This window comes from Coregonus lavaretus, assembly GCF_964263955.1.
Source record: "Coregonus lavaretus genome assembly, chromosome: 17".
In the NCBI taxonomy this organism is placed as follows: Eukaryota; Metazoa; Chordata; class Actinopteri; order Salmoniformes; family Salmonidae; genus Coregonus; species Coregonus lavaretus.
Window position 1 is genome coordinate 30,421,286 of NC_140004.1, and position 26,948 is coordinate 30,448,233.

Sequence of the window (26,948 nt, forward strand, 5' to 3'; positions counted from 1 at the left end):
CATACAAGACCACTGATAATCTCCCTCGATCTGGGGCTCCACGCAAGATCTCACCCCGTGGGGTCAAAATGATCACAAGAACGGTGAGCAAAAATCCCAGAACCACACGGGGGGACCTAGTGAATGACCTGCAGAGAGCTGGGACCAAAGTAACAAAGCCTACCATCAGTAACACACTACGTCGCCAGGGACTCAAATACTGCAGTGCCAGACGTGTCCCCCTGCTTAAGCCAGTACATGTCCAGGCCCATCTGAAGTTTGCTAGAGTGCATTTGGATGATCCAGAAGAGGATTGGGAGAATGTCATATGGTCAGATGAAACCAAAATATAACTTTTTGGTAAAAACTCAACTCGTCGTGTTTGGAGGACAAAGAATGCTGTGTTGCATCCAAAGAACACCATACCTACTGTGAAGCATGGGGGTGGAAACATCATGCTTTGGGGCTGTTTTTCTGCAAAGGGACCAGGACGACTGATCCGTGTAAAGGAAAGAATGAATGGGGCCATGTATCGTGAGATTTTGAGTGAAAACCTCCTTCCATCAGCAAGGGCATTGAAGATGAAACGTGGCTGGGTCTTTCAGCATGACAATGATCCCAAACACACCGCCCGGGCAACGAAGGAGTGGCTTCGTAAGAAGCATTTCAAGGTCCTGGAGTGGCCTAGCCAGTCTCCAGATCTCAACCCCATAGAAAATCTTTGGAGGGAGTTGAAAGTCCGTGTTGCCCAGCGACAGCCCCAAAACATCACTGCTCTAGAGGAGATCTGCATGGAGGAATGGGCCAAAATACCAGCAACAGTGTGTGAAAACCTTGTGAAGACTTACAGAAAACGTTTGACCTGTGTCATTGCCAACAAAGGGTATATAACAAAGTATTGAGAAACTTTTGTTATTGACCAAATACTTATTTTCCACCATAATTTGCAAATAAATTCATTAAAAATCCTACAATGTGATTTTCTGGATGTTTTTTTTCTCATTTTGTCTGTCATAGTTGACGTGTACCTATGATGAAAATTACAGGCCTCTCATCTTTTTAAGTGGGAGAACTTGCACAATTGGTGGCTGACTAAATACTTTTTTCCCCCACTGTAAGTGGGTAAGAACCACAGACAGAACACTGAAGGTGTGAGTGACAAAAAAGGAATCCTTTCAGTTATTTCACAGCAAGGCAATCTGTTTCTCCTATGCAGTATGTGGAATAAGGCGGAAAATATAAACGAAAAACACTTTGCTTACCATTTAGAAAATAAATTCAAGTGCTTTCCTCTGTGTTTAACTTTTAACTAGCAAATCTGGATCACGAAGTCAAAATCCGGGGCAATGATAATTATTATAGTACAAGGTAGGCTGTCGTAATATGCCTTCATAATTCTGTCACAGGAAAGTTACAACACATGAGATTAACATTTAGGAAACCAAACCTGTCATTCTTATGACAGCTTTTTATAAGGATGGTGATGGCTGCTGCTGCTTCTATGAGTTTTACCATTTTACACTCTTGAGATACAAACCAACTCGCCTAGAAGAAGGCAGTCTGAGGCACAAAGCCAGAAATGACTTATGATCAACCGTTTAGTTCTGGTCTTCCTCAGCAACAAAGCGGAGTAAATAGATAAAATGTCAAATGTAAATAATTTACTATTAGTTTGTTAAATTACATGTATTTCTTATTTGGCAATAAAATCACTTTAAGCACATAATTCAAAATAATATTTTAATGAGAATAGCAAGTTCTTTGATATAATTTAAGATAAAATAACACCCATAATGTATGATTTGATAAATTCACACACATATATGTCTAAGCCAAGCTAAAATATATTTCCCAAAGACAATTACTTGACAAATACAATCAATCTCATAATTTCACTGTCTCTCCTCTCCCACCACCATTTTAAATGGAAAAATGAAAATAAATCTTCAAGTTCATTCCACTACAGTGAAGCCAGAGCTTACTGTGGGAGAAGGATGGATAGGGAGGAGGAGGGATGCAGAAAGGCACAGAGTGTGATTCCCATATAGCCACATGTAGCCATCTTCAGTCCTTGAGTTTGAACTGGAAAGAGCTTGTGCTCCATTGGCTGATGTCACAGTTGAGCATGGTGCGCTCTGTGAAGGTCACGTTCCCTGATGAGTCTATGAGGATAATGGTGTTGGTCCTGAAACAGGCAGAGACACAAAACATCAGATAAATAAGAGGGGTGAAACGACAACAGAGGCTTATGCATTACAAATATGGAGAAAACACATATTGTGATGCTGGGGAAGAGCTCCCTAATCACCTTTCATTATCACACTACACTGGAGGCCAGGGGCATGCTGGTTATAGATGAGACTATATGCTTGAGGGACTGTATGATGTATGGGGCGTAATTATTACGCAGCAAACAGAGCTAAACGGACTGAAACAGAGGTACTAACTGGATTTGTCCAATAAGAAACTAATTTTCGTTGCAAAATGTCTGCCCTTTGCTACGGTGCACACTAATGAAGACGACCATGGATTTGTCAAATAAGAACCAATTGTTTTAGTTTTCCTGGGTGCCTTATGAATATGTCCCTGCTCTTACACCCCACAAGCACAGCCCTCACCTCTGAGGGCAGGCCCCGCAAGACAGCTGGGAGAGCCAATTGGTGGGACTGGGAGCACAGAATTAAATAAGAACACTAGGTTGGACATTGGCAAGGTTTATCACATAGGCCACTCTGGTATTATATTGCATCTCTAGGACTCTGGCCTAGCTAATTGGTGTCATGGACTGGGAGACTCTGACCTTGTGCCGTAATGTGGGGATCGAACACACACGGAGGACAGGACCCGGAGCATGGGGCTGCTGTACCCTTCACCCTGGCTCTCCTGGGCCGGGTCAGGAGTGTTCCTGAAGAATAAAGACAGAAACCGTTCTCACTCAAACCTCCTCTGACTTTCACAGAGATTTGGAACAGAAAGGGGTGTACCTTCAGAAAAGACGGTTCTCAACTTCTCCCTCAAACCTCCTGACTTTTAAGAGTTTGGGATTGGAACCAATTGGAGAAAGTAAAACTATTTAGCACAACTTTAGTGTTACCAGTTGCATGGAGAAAAACAGAATATAAAGTTTTTACTGAACTGAAAGTTTCAAAATAAGTTATATAATAGGACATACGTTTCAGCACTACATGATGTTAATTGTGGAGCTGATAAACCTATTAGAGAGAAAGGTAGGTGCAGTCTGTTGAGAGCAAAAGTTCACTGACTAAAAGCTTTGCAATTAAGTCAACATAAAAGCGCAAGATTCCAGCAACAGCAGCATACTATTTTCCTAATTGCACATTCATGTAATGTGTGCAGGACTATACGTTCTCTTAGTCAAATAGTGTGTTCACGTTTGTTCCCCATGTAGCCATGTTGAATGTCCACCTGTGGTACTCGCAAACCAATAATGAGTAAGCATATTTATAGCCTTAGTAAATGTGCAGAAGTGTTACCCTCAGACACATTTATATGTCCTTGTAAGTTACTCCCAAATATCTTATGAGCGTTAGTGAGTATGTATGCATATGTTTTAATGTATATTACGCCATGTCACATTGATTTCTCCTAAATGTAAACTAAACTACACAGTGTACAGGTATGTGTCTTCATGTGTAGTGTTTTGAGTGTGCATGTACATGTATTGATGAAGAATTTACTGTGTCACATTGACTGTATTATTGATAGCGAGTGTGTGGTGAACTCACAGTTCCTCGTTGTTGAGGATGTTGAGCAGGTCCTGGACCAGACTGTCACAGGGCAAGGGCTGGTTCACTACACCGGTGAACAGTCTCTTCCCATGCTCCAGCTTCCTCCACGGAGTCTCCAACAGGGAGTTACTCAAACCATAGATTCCTGCTGGAGCAGACACACAGCATTGCTAGAGAACAGAGATTCCTACAAAACGTGCATGTTATCCCCCAAAACGTGCACTTACATACAGAGGCTTATAGTCAAAATCCTGCATGCAAATAATTCCAAAGCATGGCTTGTATGGTGCAATTATATAATATAGTACAATTATACACACACACACACACACACACACACACACACACAAATAATAGTACATTAATGCAAAAGCAATTCCAAATTAAGAAATGCAGACCTGGATTTAGACGGATGGGTTCGGTGTTGCCTCTGTTTCCATAATAACACACAGTGTCTTCTTTGGCCCTGCATTGGACACCATGAGAGGAAATTAAAGATGCAAGTTGGTGACCGATTAAAAGTTCTGTTTAATTGTGAGGGTCATCCTAAATCATCCGTGGGTTCATACCTGAACAATGCTTTGTACAATTTGCTATTATTTTCTGCTCAACTTTGCTTAGCAGTGATTAATGGAGCCGCCGCATTTGTAAAGGCAATTGAAATGCCAGATAAAAACTAAACAATGGTAAATTGTAGCAATATTTTCCAATCAGATGAGGTGATTTAAAAAAAATTGTAGACTGTTGCAAATCGTCCTCCAGTCTAACTAACTAGACCTTGACTCTGTTTAGAGCTCTCCTGTCCCCTGTCCTGACTTAAAGAGATCCTACTTCTATTTGGAACACCTCTCCAACATGAAGGTCTTTTCAACTGCAGTACAGGAAACTGAATTAATGACAACCAAAACAAGTGTTGTAAGTGAATTAATTGCCTTGTCAGTTTCTGACAGCCATCAGTAGCATCATCAGTCAAATGTGTAGACTGGTGCAACACTGCATCAATATCTAACCTCCTGGTCCCCTGGTGGAGAACGTCTGGCCACTCCAGAATAGAATATATGCAGATACTTGCTATGGCTCTGATCTGTGGAGTCAGTGGCTAGGGTCAAAAGTTAGAAAACCGTCAAGACTGATGTTTGTTTCCATCCCCGAGATGAGCTTTTTCTAAAGAGTTATATGAGAATAGAGAAGATTACTCTCCTGGCATGAGATTGAGACTCGTTTGATAATAACATCTGCAAATAGCCGCAGACAGAGGGACTGACAAAATCAAACGTTTGACATGAGGGGTTCCGCTGTCCGCTAAATGCTTATCCCTTCCAATTAATTAGAAGCTAATTTGCCTGTCAGAGCTTCTAAATTTGTTTATGCCACAATAAGCAATTAAGCCGGGAAAAGAGTAGACCTTGCTCCTGTGCAAAGGGTATCTGTTTGTGTTACTGTTTCTCATCTGGTGTAAATGTCCTTGGGCAGAGGAATTTAAAAGGGCCGGTCAGTCAGTGTGCTAGTACAAAGGCTGTGGGAAAATGATGAAAGACATCTTATTAAAATGACACCATCTTCACACCAAACCAAAGGATATCAAAGTCTCTAGCTAATGAAAACCAGAATGATACAAACACTTTTGCCAAAGTAACAGATGGTAACTACAGTAATGTAACAGATGGTAACTACAGTAATGTAACAGATGGTAACTACAGTAATGACAGAAACCATTTTGTTACATATTGTCTTGTAGCTTCCTTCCATGGGTACAATATTTGCAGCTTCACTGCCTGATGATGACTCAGTTTTGATACTCTTCTTTACAAGTAACCCCTCTCTTGATGTGTATATAAAACTGCAACCCTACAGAGAGGTGGCCAAATGGTGCTTTGGGCTCATTGGGCTGGGGAGGGATGGAGCTATTTGGAGCTATTTGTGAAGATTACTCTCGGTCCCAACCCAGACAAACACTCTCATATACTGTTTGGACACATTGAGACCTAAGCTCAGTAGTCTCACCCAAAAGCACAATGGAAAGAGGTATTTCTGATATCCACACACTCTGGCAAGAATATCAAAACCTCATAATTTCTGCTGCATGGATATGTGAGCTGAGATGAGGAAACCACAGGAGGTGGCAGCTAGCACTGGGCAGCGTGAACAAACCAACGAAAAGAGAAAGTTCTGTGAAGCTTTAGAAACAGCACTTTGAAGATCTAGCTGGCCAGAATGATAATCCCCATTCAGGATAGTAGATGTTTTTAAATGGAATGCAGTCCATAATTCTGAAGTGTTTAAGTAGTGCCTTTTTTTTGCTCCTTGCTGCTGTGCCGAGCTGCCTGATGTTTTTGACATTGGTCGAATGAGCATTTAGAACCATCAGTGGGGTCGGGGGTGGGAAGTATCTTGGCGAGTCCGAGGGTAAACAATTTCTCTGATGCAGTTTTATGCATTTCATGATCAGCTAGAGGCCCAAGTTGAGCAACAGGGCTAAACGGCTGACTGAGAAAGACAGCAGCTCTAATCCCAACAGCAAGACCACCCATAGCAACATCTGATCTGACCATCACATCCTAGTTACTCTGTGAACAGTCATACCTAGTTCCTTTGTGAACAAAGAAAAGCCAGTCAACTTCAGCTGAGCCTGAGTCTTAAGGAAAGAGCCAGGGTCTTTAAAACGTAATGGAATCTCCCAGGTCAACTCAAATGGCCCGTATATAATCAGAATTCCATTACAACATCTTGGTAAATTAGACAGAGTAGCCTAGTAGCGGAAAGGTGAAGGGATGCAGAGCAGATGCTTTTTGAACACTGCCAATTTCCAAATATTATCCCAAACTAACATTTTCAGAGCCAAAATGAACTATTACTTCTTTTTTTAAGACATTTGGCTTTACACATGGGCACTGAAGTGCCATTCCATGCTCTAGATGCAGAGCTCAGCTAAGGGACTATAGGCCTTTTGCTATTACTGCTTTCTGTACATTTGTTTTGTGCTTTAGCCGAGGATAGGATACTGGCTTTGGGGGACACTAAGAGAATATTAAATGGACCATACACCACGGAAACCAGCCGAGGAATGATGCTACGATCTGATCTACTGCTGTTTTTCTTCTTAAAGGAAAAACAAAAACGCCTGCCAAAAGCTACACCAGTTTCAGACCACGCTCACGACCCACTTTCTAAAAAGTGTTTGAGAATGTATACTTTAAACATATACTGAGTTCGGCTGGGTATTAGGAAGGCTCAGGGATGCTGGCATTGCATTGTGGGATGTCATGAGATGACAGTTAAGAGTCTGAGGGAGTCTTTGCTCCTGATTAAAGGGATAATCTTCTACCACCACACAGTCTTGAATGAATAAATATGAACAGATTGGGTCAAAGTCAAAAGAAGCACTAGAAAAGTAAAAAGAAAAATAAGAGTGACATTATCGAGTGCTGCTTGGCTGTCAGTGCTAACAACATTACATTCAGGACATTTGAGATAAAAGTTGAGATGATGCATTTGAAATATACATCTTTAGTGCCGCCAAGGCAAGGCTCAGTCAGATGGGAAACGAATGCATGCAAAGTCATTAACTGAATTGAAAGAATGCAAACCCATAGACGGAGCTATGGATTAGTAATCAAGGCAATATTGGTTTAACAAGCAACATAATTAAGGGAAGGCATCATATAAATCATGCCAATACAGACTTGAAGTTGAGAGATTAACATTTCTATTCAGTTGGGTGATAAATATACAAGTATACGCCTTTCCTATTACTGCATCCCCATGATGAGCATAAATATTATACAACAGGAAGAAATAGAGATTATGTTTAAAATGGCTGCCACACATCTTGTCCCACGTCGCCATTCAACCCCATATCACAAATCGTCACGTCATTGGTTAAGGATGGATGAGAAATCCACTAATTGTAATATAGGGCCTCCTCTGTAAGCAAGAGACAAGACAACTATCGTTTCAGAAAAAGAGCAGCCGCAGACAGACAGTATTTCCTCTGGGTTGTCTCTAACCAACACACATCACTGTTGTTTCACTGTGCAGAGGGGGGGAAAACTAATAGCTCTATAAATGAGCCTTTATTAAAAAGGTCTACATACAAATCCATTAGAGTCACAGCAGCTGCCATCCCTTGTCTGTTTTATTATGGTGTTGCGTACCGTGGCGTCCCATCTGGCAGTATCCATACATCTAGTTGTGGGTCTACAGGAGGCTCCATGGGCCCAGGCAGACAGCGGGATGGAGTGATTTCAGACGCAGATGATTGACCGGGCCAGAGCATACATCATCAAATAAACACATTGCTTGTTGCTCTCTCTCAGCTGACATCTCATGTTGTGTGTGTACATTTGTAGTGGCAGTGATGTCTCCTTTCGATAAGTCTCTTACCGCAGGGGCAGCAGCAGGAGTCATACAACATGGACATAACTCCTGGTCTTAATCAGGTCATTTGCATTCCTGAATAGCTTTGCTGTTACGACACAACAAACCACGACCTGCTGAGATCTACCTGCTATAATAAGCGCAATGCATTTAGAGAGTGGAGAGAAGCTTATAGGTGGGGAGAAAGGAACAATACCTGAAAACAATGGAGGCGGGGTTTAAAGGAGAGAGCTGCTCTCATGCCGTGCTGTTCCTGCCCTAGGCCATGTTAGCAGGATATATGGATCAGGACCACTCGTCCACAGGGAAAAAACTCTGCATCCCCCAGCAGGAAGTGGGAAAAGTTGTTCCTGAACACCCTGACCTCCAAAATGAGACCTAGAACCCTGTTGCCATGCCGATGGCATGTCTATAAAGCCCTGTTCATGACAGCTGTCTTAGTTTCCTCTAGTCTATGATGCAAGTCCATCAAATTAAATCCCACCTGTCTGCTGCAGAGAGTGAGAGAAAACAGAAAGGGAGGGGACAGTTCCCTAATTTTACTATTGTCTGGGTTCCCCTTTTCAAAAAAATCTCAGAGCTTTTGACTCACACTCATAAGCCAGGCTGGTAAAGGGAAAAAAAATGAACAGGTGTTCTCTCAGAATTCTAATGATGGTCCCTTCAGCTCAAGGTTTATTCTGTTCTTCTGTGTGTGAAGATGGACAGGGAGACAGATCGATAGATAGATAGATTGTGAGAGAGCGCGTGAGAGAGAGAGAGAGAGCAGGTGGCTACAGCTCATGCCTTTTATTCAGTCTGATGGACCCTGGAGATAAGGCAATCATCCCTGCTTCATCCTCAGCCAGTCCCACAAGAGACCAGAACAGAGAGAACACATGGTTACAGAGACTTATTATACCCAATGTCAAATCCACTCCTAGACACATCATGGAGGTTTGAAAAGACAGACAAGTATAAGCAGTTTATAAATAGCTACATGTTAACGTCTGACAGGCTAGGTGGAAAATTCTCTGAGAACTATGTGCCTTGGGCTAGGGGTCGAATTGCATGTCTTGGCTGTACCTTAGGAAATGAAATAATTGAGACAGCATTGTCGATCAGAATCCTATAAGGTGGGCATTGAGGTGGGCTTTTTTAATTTTTTTATTTTGATCGGTAAGGCAAAACCTCAGCGAAAATATTCATCAACCCATCCCATGTTCTCTAGTTTTGATCAGTCTTCCCAAACCCTTGACTCACTTGAACTCAGCTGTGAGGAGGTTGAAGCCGTTGTAGAGATGTCCCTCAGATGACACCCTCGTCAGGTAGGAGTAGCTGTCCTGGCTCTGATCCGTCAGGAAGTTAGACACCAGGAACCCTTCAACACAAAGAATCAACGTTATTCTTACTTTTCAAACTAAATGCACACTTTCAGAGAGGTTGCAGACCAGTTAGGGAAGCCCAGGACCCCTACACATAGCAAGAGTAGACTTATCAGTAGGCTGCTTAGTTGGTTTCGTAAACACACACATTTAGTTATATCATCCAAGATCATCTAAACAACACTGCTTATTAAGCAAAATATGATGCAGTTATGTGGAGGATATTCGAGGTAAAATATGTAACATAGGTCGTGGACTGAGTGACATCGGAGATCTGTTTCCATGTTATGTAGCACTGTGGTGCGCTCAGCCTAACGCATCACCGGGGGCACGCTGCCTGTTCTCTATGACATCTACAGCACTCTGTGTTAAAGGATGGCCAAGAAGATCATTAAGGACCTCAGTCACCCGAGCCACAGACTGCTTACTCGGCTACTGTCTATTTACAGTCAGTACAGGTGCAGCAGTGCCGAGACCGAGATACAAAAAAAACAGCTTCTACTACCAGGCCATCAGACTGTTGAACAGCTTCTACTACCAGGCCAGCAGACTGTTGAACAGCTTCTATTACCAGGCCAGCAGACTGTTGAACAGCTTCTATTACCAGGCCAGCAGACTGTTGAACAGCTTCTATTACCAGGCCAGCAGACTGTTGAACAGCTTCTATTACCAGGCCAGCAGACTGTTGAACAGCTTCTATTACCAGGCCAGCAGACTGTTGAACAGCTTCTATTACCAGGCCAGCAGACTGTTGAACAGCTTCTATTACCAGGCCAGCAGACTGTTGAACAGCTTCTATTACCAGGCCAGCAGACTGTTGAACAGCTTCTATTACCAGGCCAGCAGACTGTTGAACAGCTTCTATTACCAGGCCAGCAGACTGTTGAACAGCTTCTATTACCAGGCCAGCAGACTGTTGAACAGCTTCTATTACCAGGCCAGCAGACTGTTGAACAGCTTCTATTACCAGGCCAGCAGACTGTTGAACAGCTTCTATTACCAGGCCAGCAGACTGTTGAACAGCTTCTATTACCAGGCCAGCAGACTGTTGAACAGCTTCTATTACCAGGCCAGCAGACTGTTGAACAGCTTCTATTACCAGGCCAGCAGACTGTTGAACAGCCATCACTAGCCGTCTCCCATGTGACGCACACTCACACAAAAAACACAAGCTATGACACACACCTCATACTCACAAACATACACACTCACAATCCAACGCTGCTGTCCCACGTCAGAGACATTGAACCACTTGACACTTCCTGTTTCACACAGAGTATTTAAATACTGTATTCCCAACATAGCTCATTTTAATATTTATACTAATGTACTTTGTATTTACATAGTTACACTGTTTATACACACACCGCATATTTAGTTTAGTACTGTGTATTTATATACTGGATTCTTGACATAGCTCACTCCAATATATCTACTGCTGTACATATCTTTCTTAGTATATCTTGTGTAAATTCTTCTGGTGTAGATACTTATAGATTGCATTTGGATTACTGTTACAGTGCTATTTGGGCTGTTAATTGGATTCACCCCGATGTTCTTGTTTCTTGTTTTTATCTGTACTTCATTTATTAAAAATTATTATTTGTGTACTTGTTTGACATTTTACTGCATTGTTAGGAGCTAGTAACATAAGCATTTCACTGCACCCACTATAACATCTGCTAAACTGTGACCAATAAACGTTGATTTGATTTGTTAGGTGTTAGGAGGACAGGCTGCTCCCCAAGTGGGGGGACCTGCACTACAGCGGTTAAGTGTGTCAGGAAAAACGCTTGACATTTGGCCTTAAAGAAAATAAACAAATTAGAAAGCTGCTATTACACAAAGAGGTGTTTCCCTCATGGGGCTGAGCATCTGCAGTGCGGACAGCTGTGTTACGAAACGACAGTGGAGAGCTACTGGAGAACACACGAGGAGAGGGAGGCTAACTGACACTACTATTCCCTTACTGTGGTTCTAATGCTAGTGAATGAATCCTTAAAAAGGCAGTTGACCATACCAGTTTCACGTTAGCGTTGGCTTTCTAGGAATAAAGCTTTACGAGGAATGAAATATTAAAAACACGAATGTCTGTTAAAGACGCATGCACATATCAGACTATTCAGTGGACATTCTCTTCCTGATTGGTCCTCACCTCTTCCTTGTGCGTCTGGATTGGGCCTTCCCTCCAGGTAATTGGTCAGTGCGGCCAGCTTGCCCCTCTTGTTGATCCCCAGCCATGACCCTCCTTCCTTCCCCTCCTCCAGGTCTAGCCCTGACAACACACAACAACCACATCACACTCCACGTCATCACATAACTCCCACATGAATCTTCTTCACATTTTAACACCTCCATGACTGAAAATAGAACAACAGGTGTAACTGATTAGTGAGATTGAATGCTACACTGCATTCGGAAAGTATTCACATTTTGCTAAGTTACAGCCTTACTTTGAAACAGATTAAATCGTGTTTTTCCTCATCAGTCTACACACAATACCCCATAATGACAAAGCAAAAACAGGTTTTTAGAAATTGTTGCAAATTTATAAAAACATTTAACTGAAATATCACATTTACAGAAGTATTCAGACCCTTTACTCAGTACTTTGTTGAAGCACCTTTGGCAACGATTACAGCCTCAAGTGTTCTTGGGTATGACGCTAGAAGCTTAGCACACCTGTATTTGGGGAGTTTCTCCCATTCTTCTCTGCAGATCCTCTCAAGCTCTGCCAGGTTGTATGGGGAGCGTCGCTGCACAGCTATTTACAGGTCTCTCCAGAGATGTTCGATCGGGTTCAAGTCCGGGCTCTGGGATGGGTCACTCAAGGACATTCAGAGACTTGTCCCGAAGCCACTCCTGCGTTGTCTTGGCTGTGTGCTTAGGGTCGCTGTCCTGTTGGAAGGTGAACCTTCGCCCCAATCTGAGGTCCTGAGTGCTCTGGAGCAGGTTTTCATCAAGGATCTCTCTGTACTTTGCTCCATTCATCTTTCCCTCAAACCTGACTCCCAGTCCCTGCCGCTGAAAAACATCCCCACAGCATGATGCTGCCACCACCATGCTTCACCGTAGGGATGGTGCCTCGTTTCCTCCAGACGTGATGCTTGGCATTCAGGCCAAAGAGTTCAATCTTGGTTTCATCAGACCAGAGAATCTTGTTTCTGATTGTCTGAGAGTCCTTTAGGTGTCTTTTGGCAAACTCCAAGTGGGCTGTCATGTGCCTTTTACTGAGGAGTGGCTTCCGTCTGGCCACTCTACCATAAAGGTCTGATTGGTGGAGTGCTGCAGAGATGGTTGTCCTTCTGGAAGGTTCTCCCATCTCAACAGAGGAACTCTGGAGCTCTGTCAGAGTGACCATCGGGTTCTTGGTCACCTCCCTGACAAAGGACCTTCTCCCCCGAATTGGCCGGGCAGCCAGCTCTAGGAAGGGTCTTGATTCCAAACTTCTTCCATTTAAGAATGATGGAGACCACTGTGTTCTTGGGGACCTTCAATGCTGCAGAACATTTTTGGTACCTTCCCCAGATCTGTGCCTCGACACAATCTTGTCTCGTAGCTCTACGGACAATTCCTTCGACCTCATGGCTTGGTTTTTGCTCTGACATGCACTGTCAACTGTGGGACCTTATATAGACAGGTGTGTGCCTTTCCAAATCATGCCCAATCAATTAAATTTACCACAGGTGGACTCCAATCAAGTTGTACAAACATCTCAAGGATGATCAATGGAAACAGGATGCACCTGAGCTCAATTTCGAGTTTCATAGCAAAGGGTCTGAATACCTATGTAAATAAGGTATTTCTGTTTTTTTATTTGTAATAAATTTGCAAACATTTACAAACCAGTTTTTTCTTCGTCATTATGGGGTATTGTCTGTAGGTTGATGAGGGAAAGAAATATTGAATCAATTTTAGAATAAGGCTGTAACGTAACAAAATGTGGAAAATGGGAAGGGGTCTGAATACTTGTATCAATAATGGCGATCACGTACTGCTGACAATAATGCTGCAGGTCTACCCTTAAGACAAGAGATTAGTTGATTAATGATAATAAGTTATTCTTTCTAGAAGAAGCAAATCAAGGACAAATGTTTCGCCCTCCTCCAAGCCATCACTGATTGCTTAGTTTAACTTCTCTCCAAGTTACAGGGGAAAATAAATGCAAAAACATTCAAGCCAGAGGTGATTTTGTACTTTATTTAAATCAAGTTAAGGCTGAGCAGTGGGTTTCTGATAAGCAGACAGACAGACAGACAGATAGATAGACAGACAGGCCTCTGCCTTGCATTCATTATCATGGGAGCCTGGCTGATCATTAGAATGTAGAGCACGGAACTCTGAAAACGCTGAATAGATTAATCTACTCATACATTCTGTTTGTCTGGACGTGGAGTGAGGTGATACCCTTACACAGGGAATAAGAAAATCAGTATAGCGTTAAGAGGAATATAGATTGTTTTACTACAGCTGGTGTGATTTGCTAGTCTCTTGCCGTTTTGACCTTGTATTGTACTTGGAGAAAATGAACCTGCTACAGTATGAATACCAAGTTATTGATACTGTACAAGAACTTGAATAAACTTAGAGGCAAAGAGCCATACGACACAGGCTGTTAATCTTGACCTAAAATGTCACTTACGACTACAAATCACTTATCTCACACTGAGATGTGTGTTTCTATGAGAGACAAGGTAACTAAGGGAAGCATGTACAGAGGCAGGATGGTACACTATACATACAAAAGTATGTGGATACCCCTTCAAATGAGTGGATTCGGCTATTTCAGCCGCACCCGTTGCTGACAGGTGTATAAAATCGAGCACACAGCCATGCAATCCCCATAGACAAACATTGGCAGTAGAATGGCCTTACTGAAGAGCTCAGTGACTTTCAACATGGCACCGTAATAGGATGCCACCTTTCCAACAAGTCAGTTCTGCCCTGCTAGAGCTGCCTCGGTCAACTGTAAGTGCTTTTATTGTGAAGTGGAAACGTCTAGGAGCAACAACGGCTCGGCCGTAAAGTGGTAGGCCACACAAGCGCACAGAACGGGACCACCAAGTGCTTAAGTGCGTAGCGCGTAAAAATCTTCTGTCCTCGGTTGCAATACTCACTACAGAGTTCCAAACTGCCTCTGGAAGCAACGTCAGCACAAAAACTGTTCATCGGGAGCTACATGAAATGGGTCTCCATGGCTGAGCAGCCGCACACAAGCCTAAGATCACGATGTGCAATGCCAAGCGTCGGCTGGAGTGGTGTAAAGCTCGCCGCCATTGGACTCTGGAGCAGTGGAAACTTGTTCTCTGGAGTGATGAATCACGCTTCACCATCTCGCAGTCCGACGGACTAATCTGGTTTTGGCGGATGCCAGGAGAACGCTACCTGCCCCAATGCATAGTGCCAACCAGGGGCGGTGTGTTCATTAGGGCGATATGGGCGACGCACTGCCAAACGGGAAAAGGAAGGGATTTTTTTTCTAATCAATTATATCACGGCAACAGTAGTTATCAGTGTTCTAATCTAGACGTCTGATCTGCCACTAAATGTCCAATCAGGCTAAAGTCGTGCTTCAAATGGCCCCGCCCCTTTTGGGGCGATTTCAGTCAGGTTGAAAATCGCCCCAGAAGTCTGTCATAGCCTTTCATGTAAAATCTTTTTTTTTTTCAAATATCAGAGCTTTCAATACAATCTCTATGGGTTTCTGAGGGCTTGCACTTACGCGCTTTCGTCATACGTAACATAACCATGAACGTAACTAAGAAAAGAGCGGGTAGCAGCGTCAATCAATTCACATACTACTATCAAAAGATGGCTAGCGTTCAGTGCAACTCGATTGTCTCTTTGAAAGAAGTTCACATCAAAGACCATTCAAAACGAGCTACTGGAGTGTATGCTAGCGGTCATGAGGGAACATATTGTGGAGGAGGTGAAGTCGGCGAACTTCGTAGCTATCCAAGCTGACGAGACCACGGACGTTTCTACACAGACACAGCTGGTGCTTGTGCTGAGGTACATAGATAGCAACCACAAAGAGCAGGAGCGCTTTTTTGAGTTCCTTCCCATCTCGGAATCAACCTCAGTCTCAATCGCCAGTGTGCTTTTGGAGAGACTGAACGGTCTTTTTGCCGACGACGAGAAAGTCAAACTGTGGTGCACTGGCACTGTACCAGGTTCTCATGAGCTACAACCTCCAGGAGACGTTCTCTGAGACTGTGACTCTGTTGAACATCCTCATAACTACTCCCATGACAACAGCTGAAGCTGAGAGATGTTTCTCAACTTTGACACGAGTTAAGACATTCCTGCGAAATTCAATGGGCCAGGAACGTCTGAATGCACTGGCCATGCTTTCCATGGAGAGGGAACTAGTCCTCAGCATGCCTGATTTCAATGAGAAAGTAATTGACCGCTTTTCTGCATTGAAAGAGAGAAGAGAACAGTTTCAGTACAAGTAATGTAGCCTCTCTCTCTCTTTGTCCCTCCCTGTCTGTCTCTTTAACACACACACGCCCAAATCAGTTCACAGTTGATGTTGTTTAAAATAGTTATTTTTCATTAAAAAAAAAAGTTTAAAAAAAATAATCTGTTCATGTTCATTTTTACAAATCTATACAATTGGCCAGAATATGGTTGTTCATATTTACAAATCTATACAATTGGCCAGAATATGGTTGTTCATTTTTACAAAGCCATACAGATAGCTGTGTTTACCTTTTCTAGAAATTATTTTCAAATTCTGTTTTCAGGCAAAATGTCTATCACTGTTCATTTTCACAAATCTATACAAGAGGGCAGAATATGGAAGTCTATAAAAATTTCTTATTACCAATAACTTGCATCAATGTTTTCAGTAGCCTCTATCAAAAGCTCCTGCTTGCTTGTTGTGAATTATGCTCAGGTGCACATATTTCCAATTCAACCATGAGGCAAAAAATGTGGTAAAAGCTCTTGTTGATCCTGCAATCTGAACAAATACCAAGATGCTGTATTTTCAGCTGATATTTCATTTGTTTATGGAAATACATATTGTTTATGCAGTGTTGAGGAATGTGAAAGAACACCCTTGATTATTTTTACTGTGATAACTTATTTTGCTTTTGTAAGCCAACACTTTTGAGATCAGTCAATAAATGCTTCTGGCATTGACTTATATGCTGCCCCTGTCTTCATGTTGTTGCTGGACATATATTTTTTAAAATGTGTGTAGGTCACCTAAATCATCAGAAAAATTGCCCCCCCCTGAGAATTTTTTCAGGAGCCGCCACTGGTGCCAACTGTAAAGTTTGGTGGAGGAGGAATAATGGTCTGGGGCTGTTTTTCATGGTTTGGGCGAGGCCCCTTAGTTCCAGTGAAGGGAAATCTTAACCCTACAGCATACAATCACATTCTAGACGATTCTGTGCTTCCAACTTTGTGGCAACAGTTTGGGGAAGGCCCTTTCCTGTTCAGCATGACAATGCCCCCGTGCATAAAGCGAGGTCCATAGAGAAATGTTTGTCGAGATCGGTGTGGAAGAACTTGACTGGCCTGCACAGAGCCCTGAACTCAACCCCATCGAACACCTTTGGGATGAATTGGAACGCAGACTGCGAGCCAGGCCTAATCGCCAAACATCAGTTCCCGACCTCACTAATGCGCTTGTGGCTGAATGGAAGGAAGTCCCCGCAGCAATGTTCCAACATCTAGTGGAAAGCCTTCCCAGAAGAATGGAGGTTGTTGTAGCAGCAAATGGGGGACCAACTCCATATTAATGCCCATGACTTTGGAATGAGATGTTCGACGAGCAGGTGTCCACATACACTACATGACTAAAAGTAAGTCTACACTTCCACATGATCAATATGGGTCCACTGAGACAGCCAGGGAACAGAGGAGAGGAGAGCCATGGCCTGAAGCCCCTGGGGACGGGTAGAGAGGGAGCTGGAGGAACCCCAGAGCTTACTCCCCTAGAGTGGGATTAGAGCAGACAAACATGAAGACAGCCAGTGCCACTATGCATGCATTGTTCTTGAAAAAGGTTTTAGAAGTCACTCAGTTCTGTGAGGCAAAATATGAATTAAAATGTTTTAACTGTAAGATCACACTACGATGGTTGTGTGGACAAACATCCACATGCTGCATAATCCATCAACTTCCAGAGTCCTACCACCGTCCCTCCACAGCAGATCAGAGCCCTACCACCGTCCCTCCGCTCCCACACCAGATCTGAGCCCTACCACCGTCCCTCCGCTCCCACACCAGATCTGAGCCCTACCACCGTCCCTCCGCTCCCACACCAGATCTGAGCCCTACCACCGTCCCTCCGCTCCCACACCAGATCTGAGCCCTACCACCGTCCCTCCGCTCCCACACCAGATCTGAGCCCTACCACCGTCCCTCCGCCCCCACACCAGATCTGAGCCCTACCACCGTCCCTCCGCCCCCACACCAGATCTGAGCCCTACCACCGTCCCTCCGCTCCCACACCAGATCTGAGCCCTACCACCGTCCCTCCGCTCCCACACCAGATCTGAGCCCTACCACCGTCCCTCCGCTCCCACACCAGATCTGAGCCCTACCACCGTCCCTCCGCTCCCACACCAGATCTGAGCCCTACCACCGTCCCTCCGCTCCCACACCAGATCTGAGCCCTACCACTGTCCCTCCGCCCCCACACCAGATCTGAGCCCTACCACCGTCCCTCCGCTCCCACACCAGATCTGAGCCCTACCACTGTCCCTCCGCCCCCACACCAGATCTGAGCCCTACCACCGTCCCTCCGCCCCCACACCAGATCTGAGCCCTACCACCGTCCCTCTGCCCCCACACCAGATCTGAGCCCTACCACTGTCCCTCCGCCCCCACACCAGATCTGAGCCCTACCACCATCCCTCCGCCCCCACACCAGATCAGAGCCCTACCACCAACCCTCCCCTCCCATCCCAGATCAGAGCCCTACCACTGTCCCTCAACACCAGATCAGAGCCCTACCACCACCCCTCCACCCCCAGCACTACATAAGAGCCTTACCGGCCACACTTATTCATTTCTGCCACGCCACATAAAAGCAGCCATCAATTAAATGGCTGCTACTGGAGTCTGACCCCCCGATTACAGAGGGAAAGGAGAAGGATGAACAAGTCAGGACATTTCTCTGTGACGGGAAGAAGGATGATTGATTTCCTAGCTGGGCTGTATTGTGTATCTGACGGAGACATCAGTCAATTAAAGGTAGTTTACTGCAGGGTCCAGGAATGCCCTGCGCCTGTACGGTACAAGGTGACTCAAAGGCAATGGGAAGAAAGGCAATGGGAAGAGACAAGTCAATGAATTTCAAAAGATTTAACAGTAAGTAACTAACCTTGAATAAAACTAATACAATTATGAGGACTCAATCCCAGGCCAACATAAAACCTCACGCGCAGGCCCGCATTTCCAAACCTATACCCTAATCCCTCGCAAACCGAAATTACTGGAACTCCAACAGTGCCACTCTAGATTTCTAGGGGAAATAAACTCATAGCCTGTGTTATGACAAAATAAGTACTTGACTCAGAAATGTGAAAATACTATAAAGAGGTTGTTGAACAAAACAACTTCCTAGTCTTTAGTGAGGAGAGGGAGAGGAAATTAAAGGAATCACTCAGAAACAGAGAAGAAGCAATGCCCTTGCTCCATGACCGGACACTCATTCTAATTCTACTTCTTAGCCTTCCACCCGTTTTTTTTTTTTTTAAACAGTTTTAACTCAAGGAGATGCCTTTGTTCTCCCAGTCAATATGCCGTAGCAGGGCTATGCTCTTAATAAAGAATGGAATGAATCATTGGGAAGCTCAGCGCATTAAATTCCTCTCAGAATTGGTCTGTTGACAAAGAATCCAATATCTGGCTCATGAACGCATTCTAGCTGAGCTGAAACGGGTTGTGGTGAAATAAAGGCTCTCAGAGTAGGGAGAACGGGAAACAGAGGGTAGTCCTCTCCAGAACGATTTCTATCACCAGTGTTTTTCTGCCACTTCAACGTCAAGTGCAGATACTTACCGCTGAGGATTTCGCTGTTGCTCGCCCAAAAGTCTGCAGCTTTGGTTGGCCTGTTGTAGAACTCATCTCTGTTTGCAGCCAAAATTAGCCTGAGGGGAAAAGAGAAAGAGAGAGAAATAGAGTTACGAGGGAGACCATGGTAGACCACTTAAGGTAATGTTCTTTAATGCCATAACCTAGTGGTGGTATCCATCTTGACATTCTCCAGGTCTCATGTCTTTAAATCGAAGAGACTGAGCCCTGGGAGTGTGTGTCTGTTGCCCTAATGGCACCCATATAGTGCACTACTTTTGACCAGGGCCCATGTAAAAGTGGTGAATTATGAAGGGAATAGGGTGCCATTTGGGAAGCAGCCTGTGTCCTCATTTGCCAGGCTGCATTCTGCACCCATGAGTGAATAAGTGTGAGAGAAATGCCGTGCTGTGCCGTGTAGCAGACCTAACTGAGCTGAGCTCCTGACTGAGGTTGCATGTTCCCTAATTGTCTGTGTGTGCACTATTCCTCCCCTCAGGACACAGTAAAGTTCCGCTCTGCAGCCCGGGTCCCCATCAGCAGGAGAAAGCTGCTGTGCTGTCACTATCCAACATCATGGATGCCTCCCAAATGGAACCTTATTCCCTATATAGTGCACTACTTTTGACCAGGGCACATAGGACTGTGGTCAGAAGTAGTGCACTATATAGGGAATATAGTGTCATTTGGGATGTAACCCATTCCTCTGCCTCTCCATGTACCTCGATTACCTTACCGCAACAACATTACAACCCCTGCTGACTTTCTCCACCCACCTTGGACTGCTGCAGAGCACATAGATCACTAAGAGATGGGTTTTTTCAGGCCCCACACCACTGCAAACATCACATCAAATCCATAATACAAAAGCGACAAAGAATCTAAAATGCTCTACCTTCAGAGGTCCAAAAGGACCATGTCAGCGCGAGGCTGAGGCTACTGAAGGCCAGTATCAGATTGATCCAGTGGACGGCTGGAGAATAAGGCCTCAAACACAGCTATATCGTTTGCCTGCAGAGAGTTACTTGCGAACCGAGTGAAAACGTAGAATCGCATTTTTTTTTTTTGCAGTCGGACGACAACAGTGCACTGAACAATCAGTAGACGAACGGGAGATCCACATTCGGTGCGATGTGTGCGACCCTTAAATGTGCTGCCTTCCCCTGACAGCCCTCTAGAGCCAAATCACCTCCAGTGGCAGCTCTCTCAGACATCAGACTAACATTGACAACATAAATTATTACGACTAGTCTTTGGCCACAGAATTCACTTCCCAATCAGACCAACGTTTGGACAATGACGTTAGGGATTAGGCTATGCCAAGTCCTTGGCTACATAAAATCACCCCTTACATTCAGGCAGGACTGTAGGGGGAGAAAGAATGACATGATAACCCACGCCTCCTCTCTCCAATATCAGCCCTCTTACACACTCAGCTGACCAGTTCTCCATTCCAGAGACTCGACCAACAGTAGCTCATTAAGAGCATGAATTGGCGAATAGCCTTGAATTGATTCCCGATGCCAGTGACATCTGGCGTTTTAATCCCCTGACTATGCTGCAGTCTCGCGGTTTTCGTCAAGGTAGTGGAGCCTGCCAGCAAGCCTTCAACCAAGCGTCTCCAATAGAGAGAGAAAGATATGGAAGAATGGGTGGGGAGAACACCTGTCAGACAGCACACATAGGAGAAAGGAGCTCTGTGAATATAAACATAAGCATTTCTACAATCCTAAACTTGAAATGAAATAACCTAGTGCAGTCCAGTACTTTAACTGAAACCTAGGCCTATAGTGAGCCAGCACCATTACAACTTACTGCCATTTTCAGTAGTTATCCCATAACAAATGGGACTTAAATGTGCCACTCACCACACTAACAGACTATCACTGTTGATGCTAATGCTGCGTTTGACATTAATCTCTGGTGACTTTTTACTAACGCTGCACAACTGTCATTTATTTAGCAAGGCAACAGTGCATGACTTAGTGACTGCACATTACTGTTTAGCTACTGTCCCATGAATCACCCGCTAGCCTTGCACGCACACACAGCCGCACAAACACGATTGTGGGGTTTCTGAGGCAGCAGAAGCTGCCATAGATATGTGGATTTGGGTGAGAGGTGGCCTTGCACAGTGGGGCCTGTGGGCCCATTGTGAGTGATTTGAGGTTTGTACGCACACTTGAATTAAAGGGTATCTAAAAATTTTTTTACAAATTCCCAGACTTCAAGTAGTCTCAGCATTGTTGTGGAGAACAAAATTGGATGTTCTATTAAAAAGTGTGATTTTGAGAGTGAAAACATGAACCATGCCATGGTATTGTTTCGGTATACAGTAGTGATACTAAACCTGGTATTGTAAAAATTCTGGTATCGTGACAACAGTAGTTTGTAGAAGTAGCCTATATTGAATGTTGCAGGGGCCGTTAAGTTAAAAAACTGTTGCCGATTTCTCGCCAAACATATTTATTGTGCTGGCTCTACAAGACGTGGGCTCAATTTATGTATACAAAATGTGTGGGCCTATAATATAACATATAGTTCTAACAGTATCTAACCTGAGATAGGCCTAACAGCAATATCCAGTCAGGTATTGTGGACTTGATCGTGGACTTCAGGAAACAACAGAGGGAGTACCCCCCTATCCACATCGACGGGACAGCAGTGGAGAAGGTGGAAGGTTTTAAGTTCCTCGGCGTACATATCACTAACAAACTGAAATGGTTCACCCACACAGATAGCATGGTGAAGAAGGTGCAACTGCGTCACTTCAACCTCAGGAGGCTGAAGAAATGTAAAACCCTCAAACTTTTACAGACGCACAATTGAGAGCATCCTGTCGGGCTATATCACCGCCTGGTACGGCAACTGAGAGGGTGGTGCGGTCTGCACAATGCATCACCTTTGGCAAACTACCTGCCCTCCAGGACACCTACAGCACCCGATGTCACAGGAAGGCCAAAAAGATCATCAAGGACAACTACCACCCAAGCCACTGCCTGTTCACCCCGCTATCATCCAGAAGGCGAGGTCAGTACAGGTGCATCAAAGCTGGGACCGAGAGACTGAAAAACAGCTTCTATCAAGGCCATCAGACTGTTAAACAGCCATCACTAGCACAGAGAGGCTGCTGCCTACATAAAGACTTGAAAATCACTGGCCACTTTAATAAATGGAACACTAGTCACTTTAATAATGTCACTTTAATAATGTTTACATATCTTGCATTACCCATCTCATATGTATATACTGTATTCTATACTATCTATTGCATCTTAGCCTATGCCACTCTGACAATGACATTGCTCATCCATATATTTATATATTCTTATTCCATTCCTTAGATTTGTGTGTATTAGGTATTTGTTGTGGAACTGTTAGATATTACTTGCTAGATATTGCTGCACTGTCGGAACTAGAAGCACAAGCATTTCGCTACACTCACAATAACATCTGCTAACCATGTGTATGTGACCAATTCATTTGATTTGATTTTTAATGCACAAACAGTCAAGTAAACAGTCAACCTAGAATATTCCATGTAGTCTACATTTTATAATTGCATCCTCTGTTGAAAATTCTGCTAGTACACACTGTTCCCAGATAATGATGTGCGTTCCAAGTGGTGCATCGCCATTACGCGTTCATGATCAATTAGACACACAGAACACGCATGTTTGTCTTTTCACCCACGTCCCTTTTCGAAGCCAACTACCTGAGACGTATTGGTTGTAATGCCGGTGTCACAGGTCAAAGTGATGAGGATTAAATAGTTCCACTGAGAGGCGTTTATTCGTGGTGCACGGTTACGGAAGAGAGATTAGGCCACTGAACTATGATGACCTCCGCAATAATTGTATTTTGCCAGCGGCTCCCAATCCCATGAATCTTGTTCAGAGGGAGGTGGATTTCTTTAAGAACAAATAAAGCAAAGCGACCTAATTGGGGTCAACCTCTGTACATCAAAGGCTCATGATGCAAAAGCTGGTTGCAGTGACACTGTCCCAGAAACAAAGCAAACACTAATGATTTTACACAGGAGAGAGCAGAGCATCCATCTGTTTATCTGAGCCTGTGGGAATCACTAGGAGAGAAACAACCAGAAAACTAACAGGGCCCAGCTATGCAGAGAGAGTGCCATTTTAGAGAATGATACAATTTCGTTGTCATTTACTCCTGACTTAAAAAATAAATACTATATTTGAGACAAGGTCAATGGAAAGGCTAATATTTCAGCAAGATACATTCCATTCATGAAAGTTATGCTCCTGTATTGCAAGGGAAAGTACTAATAATTTGATGGCGAAGCAATACATAGGCATAATGGGAATTCAGAACATAACATTGTTGGCAGGCAGGGATGTTGGCAGTATTTGGGTGCATGGAGGAAAACTAGTTACACAAGAGATTAATTTAGCATTCTTGTAGTTATTTTGCCATTCCGCTCACTGACATAACGTAGGCCTACATGCACTCAATTCAACCACAGTGAGGATGCTAGCTAGGCCTATAGGTTACACGTATCCCATTGGTCCAGAGTGAGTCATTGCTCACACACATCCACTGTGATCGCCTTAGGCTAGTGCAATCTCCCAGAGGCAAAGGCAGAGATAGACCCTGGCCAGGTAGAGAGAGCGCTCCACAGAGCCCAGGGGATTATTACAAGCAGGGCTTTAAATTGCATTGACTGCTCCTCTACCACTGGCGTCTGCCCACAAAGGACCTTCACTGAGAGAAATCAGCAGTGACTGTAGGAAAGGTTAGCGGATGGTACCTGGTGTTTCACTGTGCTTTGCTTGGGAGGCTTTGAATTAGCCTGGATCCAAACTGAAATGTTCAGTTTAATTGAAATGGAGCAATTCAGTTTGGATGCTGCATGGCTTTTCATACATCCAGTGAGAGACGGCACCACAGATTATCTCGGGTTCTTATCACTGCTTTGGGTGCTTAATTAGATAGGCTAGTGCTGAAGTGTAGCAACTCCAAACGCATCTTTGAGGGACACAGGGAAAATATAAAAACGCAACATGCAACAATTTCAAAGATTATTTTGAGTTACAGTTCATATGAGGAAATCAGTCAATTGAAATAAATAAATTAGGCCCTAATGTATGGATTTCACATGACTGGGAATATAGATATGAGTCTGTTGGTCACAGAAACTTTAAAAACAAAATGGGCCTCGCAATGGGCCTCAGGATCTCATCACTGTATTTCTGTGCATTCAAAATCCATCGATAAAATGTAATTGTTCGTTGTCCGTAGCTTATGCCTGCCCGTACCATAACCCCACCACGGGGCACTCTGTTGACATCAGCAAACCGCTCACCCACAGATCACCATACACGTGATCTGCAGTTGTGAGGCCGGTTGGACGTACTGCCAAATTATCTTGAAAGACGTTGGAGGCGATTTATGGTAGAGAAATGAACATTAAATTATCTGGCAACAGCCCTGTTGGACATTCCTGCAGTCAGCATGCCAATTGCACGCTCCCTCAAAACATCTGTGGCATTGTGTTTTGTGACAAAACTGCACATTTTAGATTGGCCTTTTATTGTCCCCAGCACAAGGTGCACCTGCGTAATGATAATGCTGTTTTATCAGCTTCTTGATATGCCACTCTTGTCAGGTGGATGGATTATCTTGGCAAAGGATAAATGCTGACTAACAAGGATGTAAACAAATATGTGCCAACATTTGAGAGAAATAAGCTTTTTGGGAGTATGGCAAATTTCTGGGATCTTTTATTTCAGCTCATGAAACATGGGACCAACACTTTACATGTTGCGTTTATATTTTTGTTCAGAATATATCAGGAGATGAGAAGAATGTCCCCTGCGTCAAACTCAATGATGCTCCGATTCCTTTTTAAGATTCAGATTTGTTCAACATCTGGAAGTGTGCATCTTTTTAAACCATCATCTGAATATAGGCCTCCAGTTGACGTAAAATGAGAGCCGTCCAGACTAAGCTATACTAGGCTATATGAAAAGTGTGGTAATAGTACACAGACGGGAGGAGAGGCCTTACCTGTAGGCATTTTTGGATGCAGGCCGAGGGTCAAACTTAAAGAAGATGATACACATGGGGGTGTTAGTGGTTGGGGATGCTCTCTCACACTGGGAACAGTAACTTTCAAAGCTTGGACATGTTGACAAGGGCTGGAAGAAAATGATAGTAAAGTGAGTAAAGGAGAAGGGTGGTCTTGAGTAAAGGAGAAGGGTGGTCTTGACCTCCCAAGACCACCCTACACTATAGCATGGCCTAGGTTCAATTTACAAAGGAGACAAACCACCTAAATCATACAGGACTGTCCAGGTAGCAATTTCACCTGCCACAGCTGTGCCAAGCCCCTAACCTTATCCAAACGGTAGCCTAATACTGATTGAAATACCTATTCAATACAGGACAGCAATATTGTTGACAAACCCTCATGTGTCCTCACACCTTATTGTAACCTGATAGAGAAGTGATTAGGTTAGGCAAAATTATTTGAAAAAATATGACTTTCAACCATCAGCAGATTCCTACAACTCAAATGACACTACAAGAGGTCAGCACCTGGTGACCACTTAACTAAAGAGTGTGCAGGCTTTTGTTCCAACCCAGCACTACAACACACCTGCTTCAACTAATAAGTGACCTAGAGGAGCAGAGCAGACAGCTAGCTGGTGAGTTCTTCTTTCTAGTCCCCTTTAACAGCTACCAGCAAACAACATTAGTTACAATGATTAGAGATTTAACGTTTTTAGCAATGGTGAACAAAAAATGTTAAATCTGAGAACCATGACAACAAAATGCGCATTATAGCCAGCAACTTTGATCAAGCACAGATTGCAGTGAGTTAGCAAACTAGCAAGCTAGCTAGCTAACGTTAGCTAGATGTCACACCAACAAAGACAAAACAGGCACGTAACAACACTTTGCTACCGGTCTGTTATGTGACACATTACAAAATATGTAAGAAAATATGATCATTCATCTGCCTGCCTACCCAGCTAACGTTACTTTGAGTAAAGTGAAGTGTAAAAGTACTCACTGTTCCACTTGCTGCTGAAGATCAATTCATTCGGTTGGCTAACATTACAACAAAACAAACCCTTCTTCTTCTGTGGGTTTTATGGCAGACTACAACCCCAAAAGGTGTATTGACGCCACCAACTGGACGGGTTAAAGACCAAAACACGGTAAAAAGAAAATCCATATGTGATAGGGAAACTAACTTAATCCACCCAGATAAAAATAGTACATTGACAAAAACCAAAAGGAAACTCCCACTTCTTCCTTCTTTCAAATCTCCATATCTCCCTTAGGGCCTGAGAGGGTGGTACAGCTTGTGCCAATATTCCATGTAACTCCTCCGCTGAGAAACCGCTCTGCCGCATCCACAATGACATCTATCTTCCTGGACCTTTTCTCCACCTTGGCAGTGCCATTAATC

At 43.8% G+C, this 26,948-nt stretch overlaps 1 protein-coding gene across 3 annotated transcripts; it reads right to left on the reverse strand.

Moving 5' to 3' along the window:
• Positions 1-1,705: 1,705 nt before the first annotated feature.
• On the reverse strand, positions 1,706-26,609 carry LOC311144937 (transport and Golgi organization 2 homolog). Of its 3 annotated transcripts, none has more exons than XM_084181122.1 (9): positions 26,547-26,609; positions 25,538-25,668; positions 19,493-19,581; positions 11,625-11,744; positions 9,348-9,465; positions 4,127-4,194; positions 3,726-3,873; positions 2,780-2,884; positions 1,706-2,164 (listed from the first exon to the last, which is right to left on the reverse strand). In XM_084181122.1, exons 2-9 carry the CDS (start codon positions 25,591-25,593, stop codon positions 2,044-2,046), a joined length of 825 nt encoding a protein of 274 aa, XP_084037248.1. In that variant the 5' UTR covers positions 25,594-25,668; positions 26,547-26,609; the 3' UTR covers positions 1,706-2,043. The 3 variants fall into 3 exon arrangements, with proteins under 3 accessions (XP_084037248.1, XP_084037247.1, XP_084037249.1); XM_084181121.1 differs by having other exon boundaries at positions 3,726-3,876; XM_084181123.1 differs by lacking the exon at positions 2,780-2,884 and having other exon boundaries at positions 1,945-2,164; positions 3,726-3,876.
• Positions 26,610-26,948: the final 339 nt, after the last annotated feature.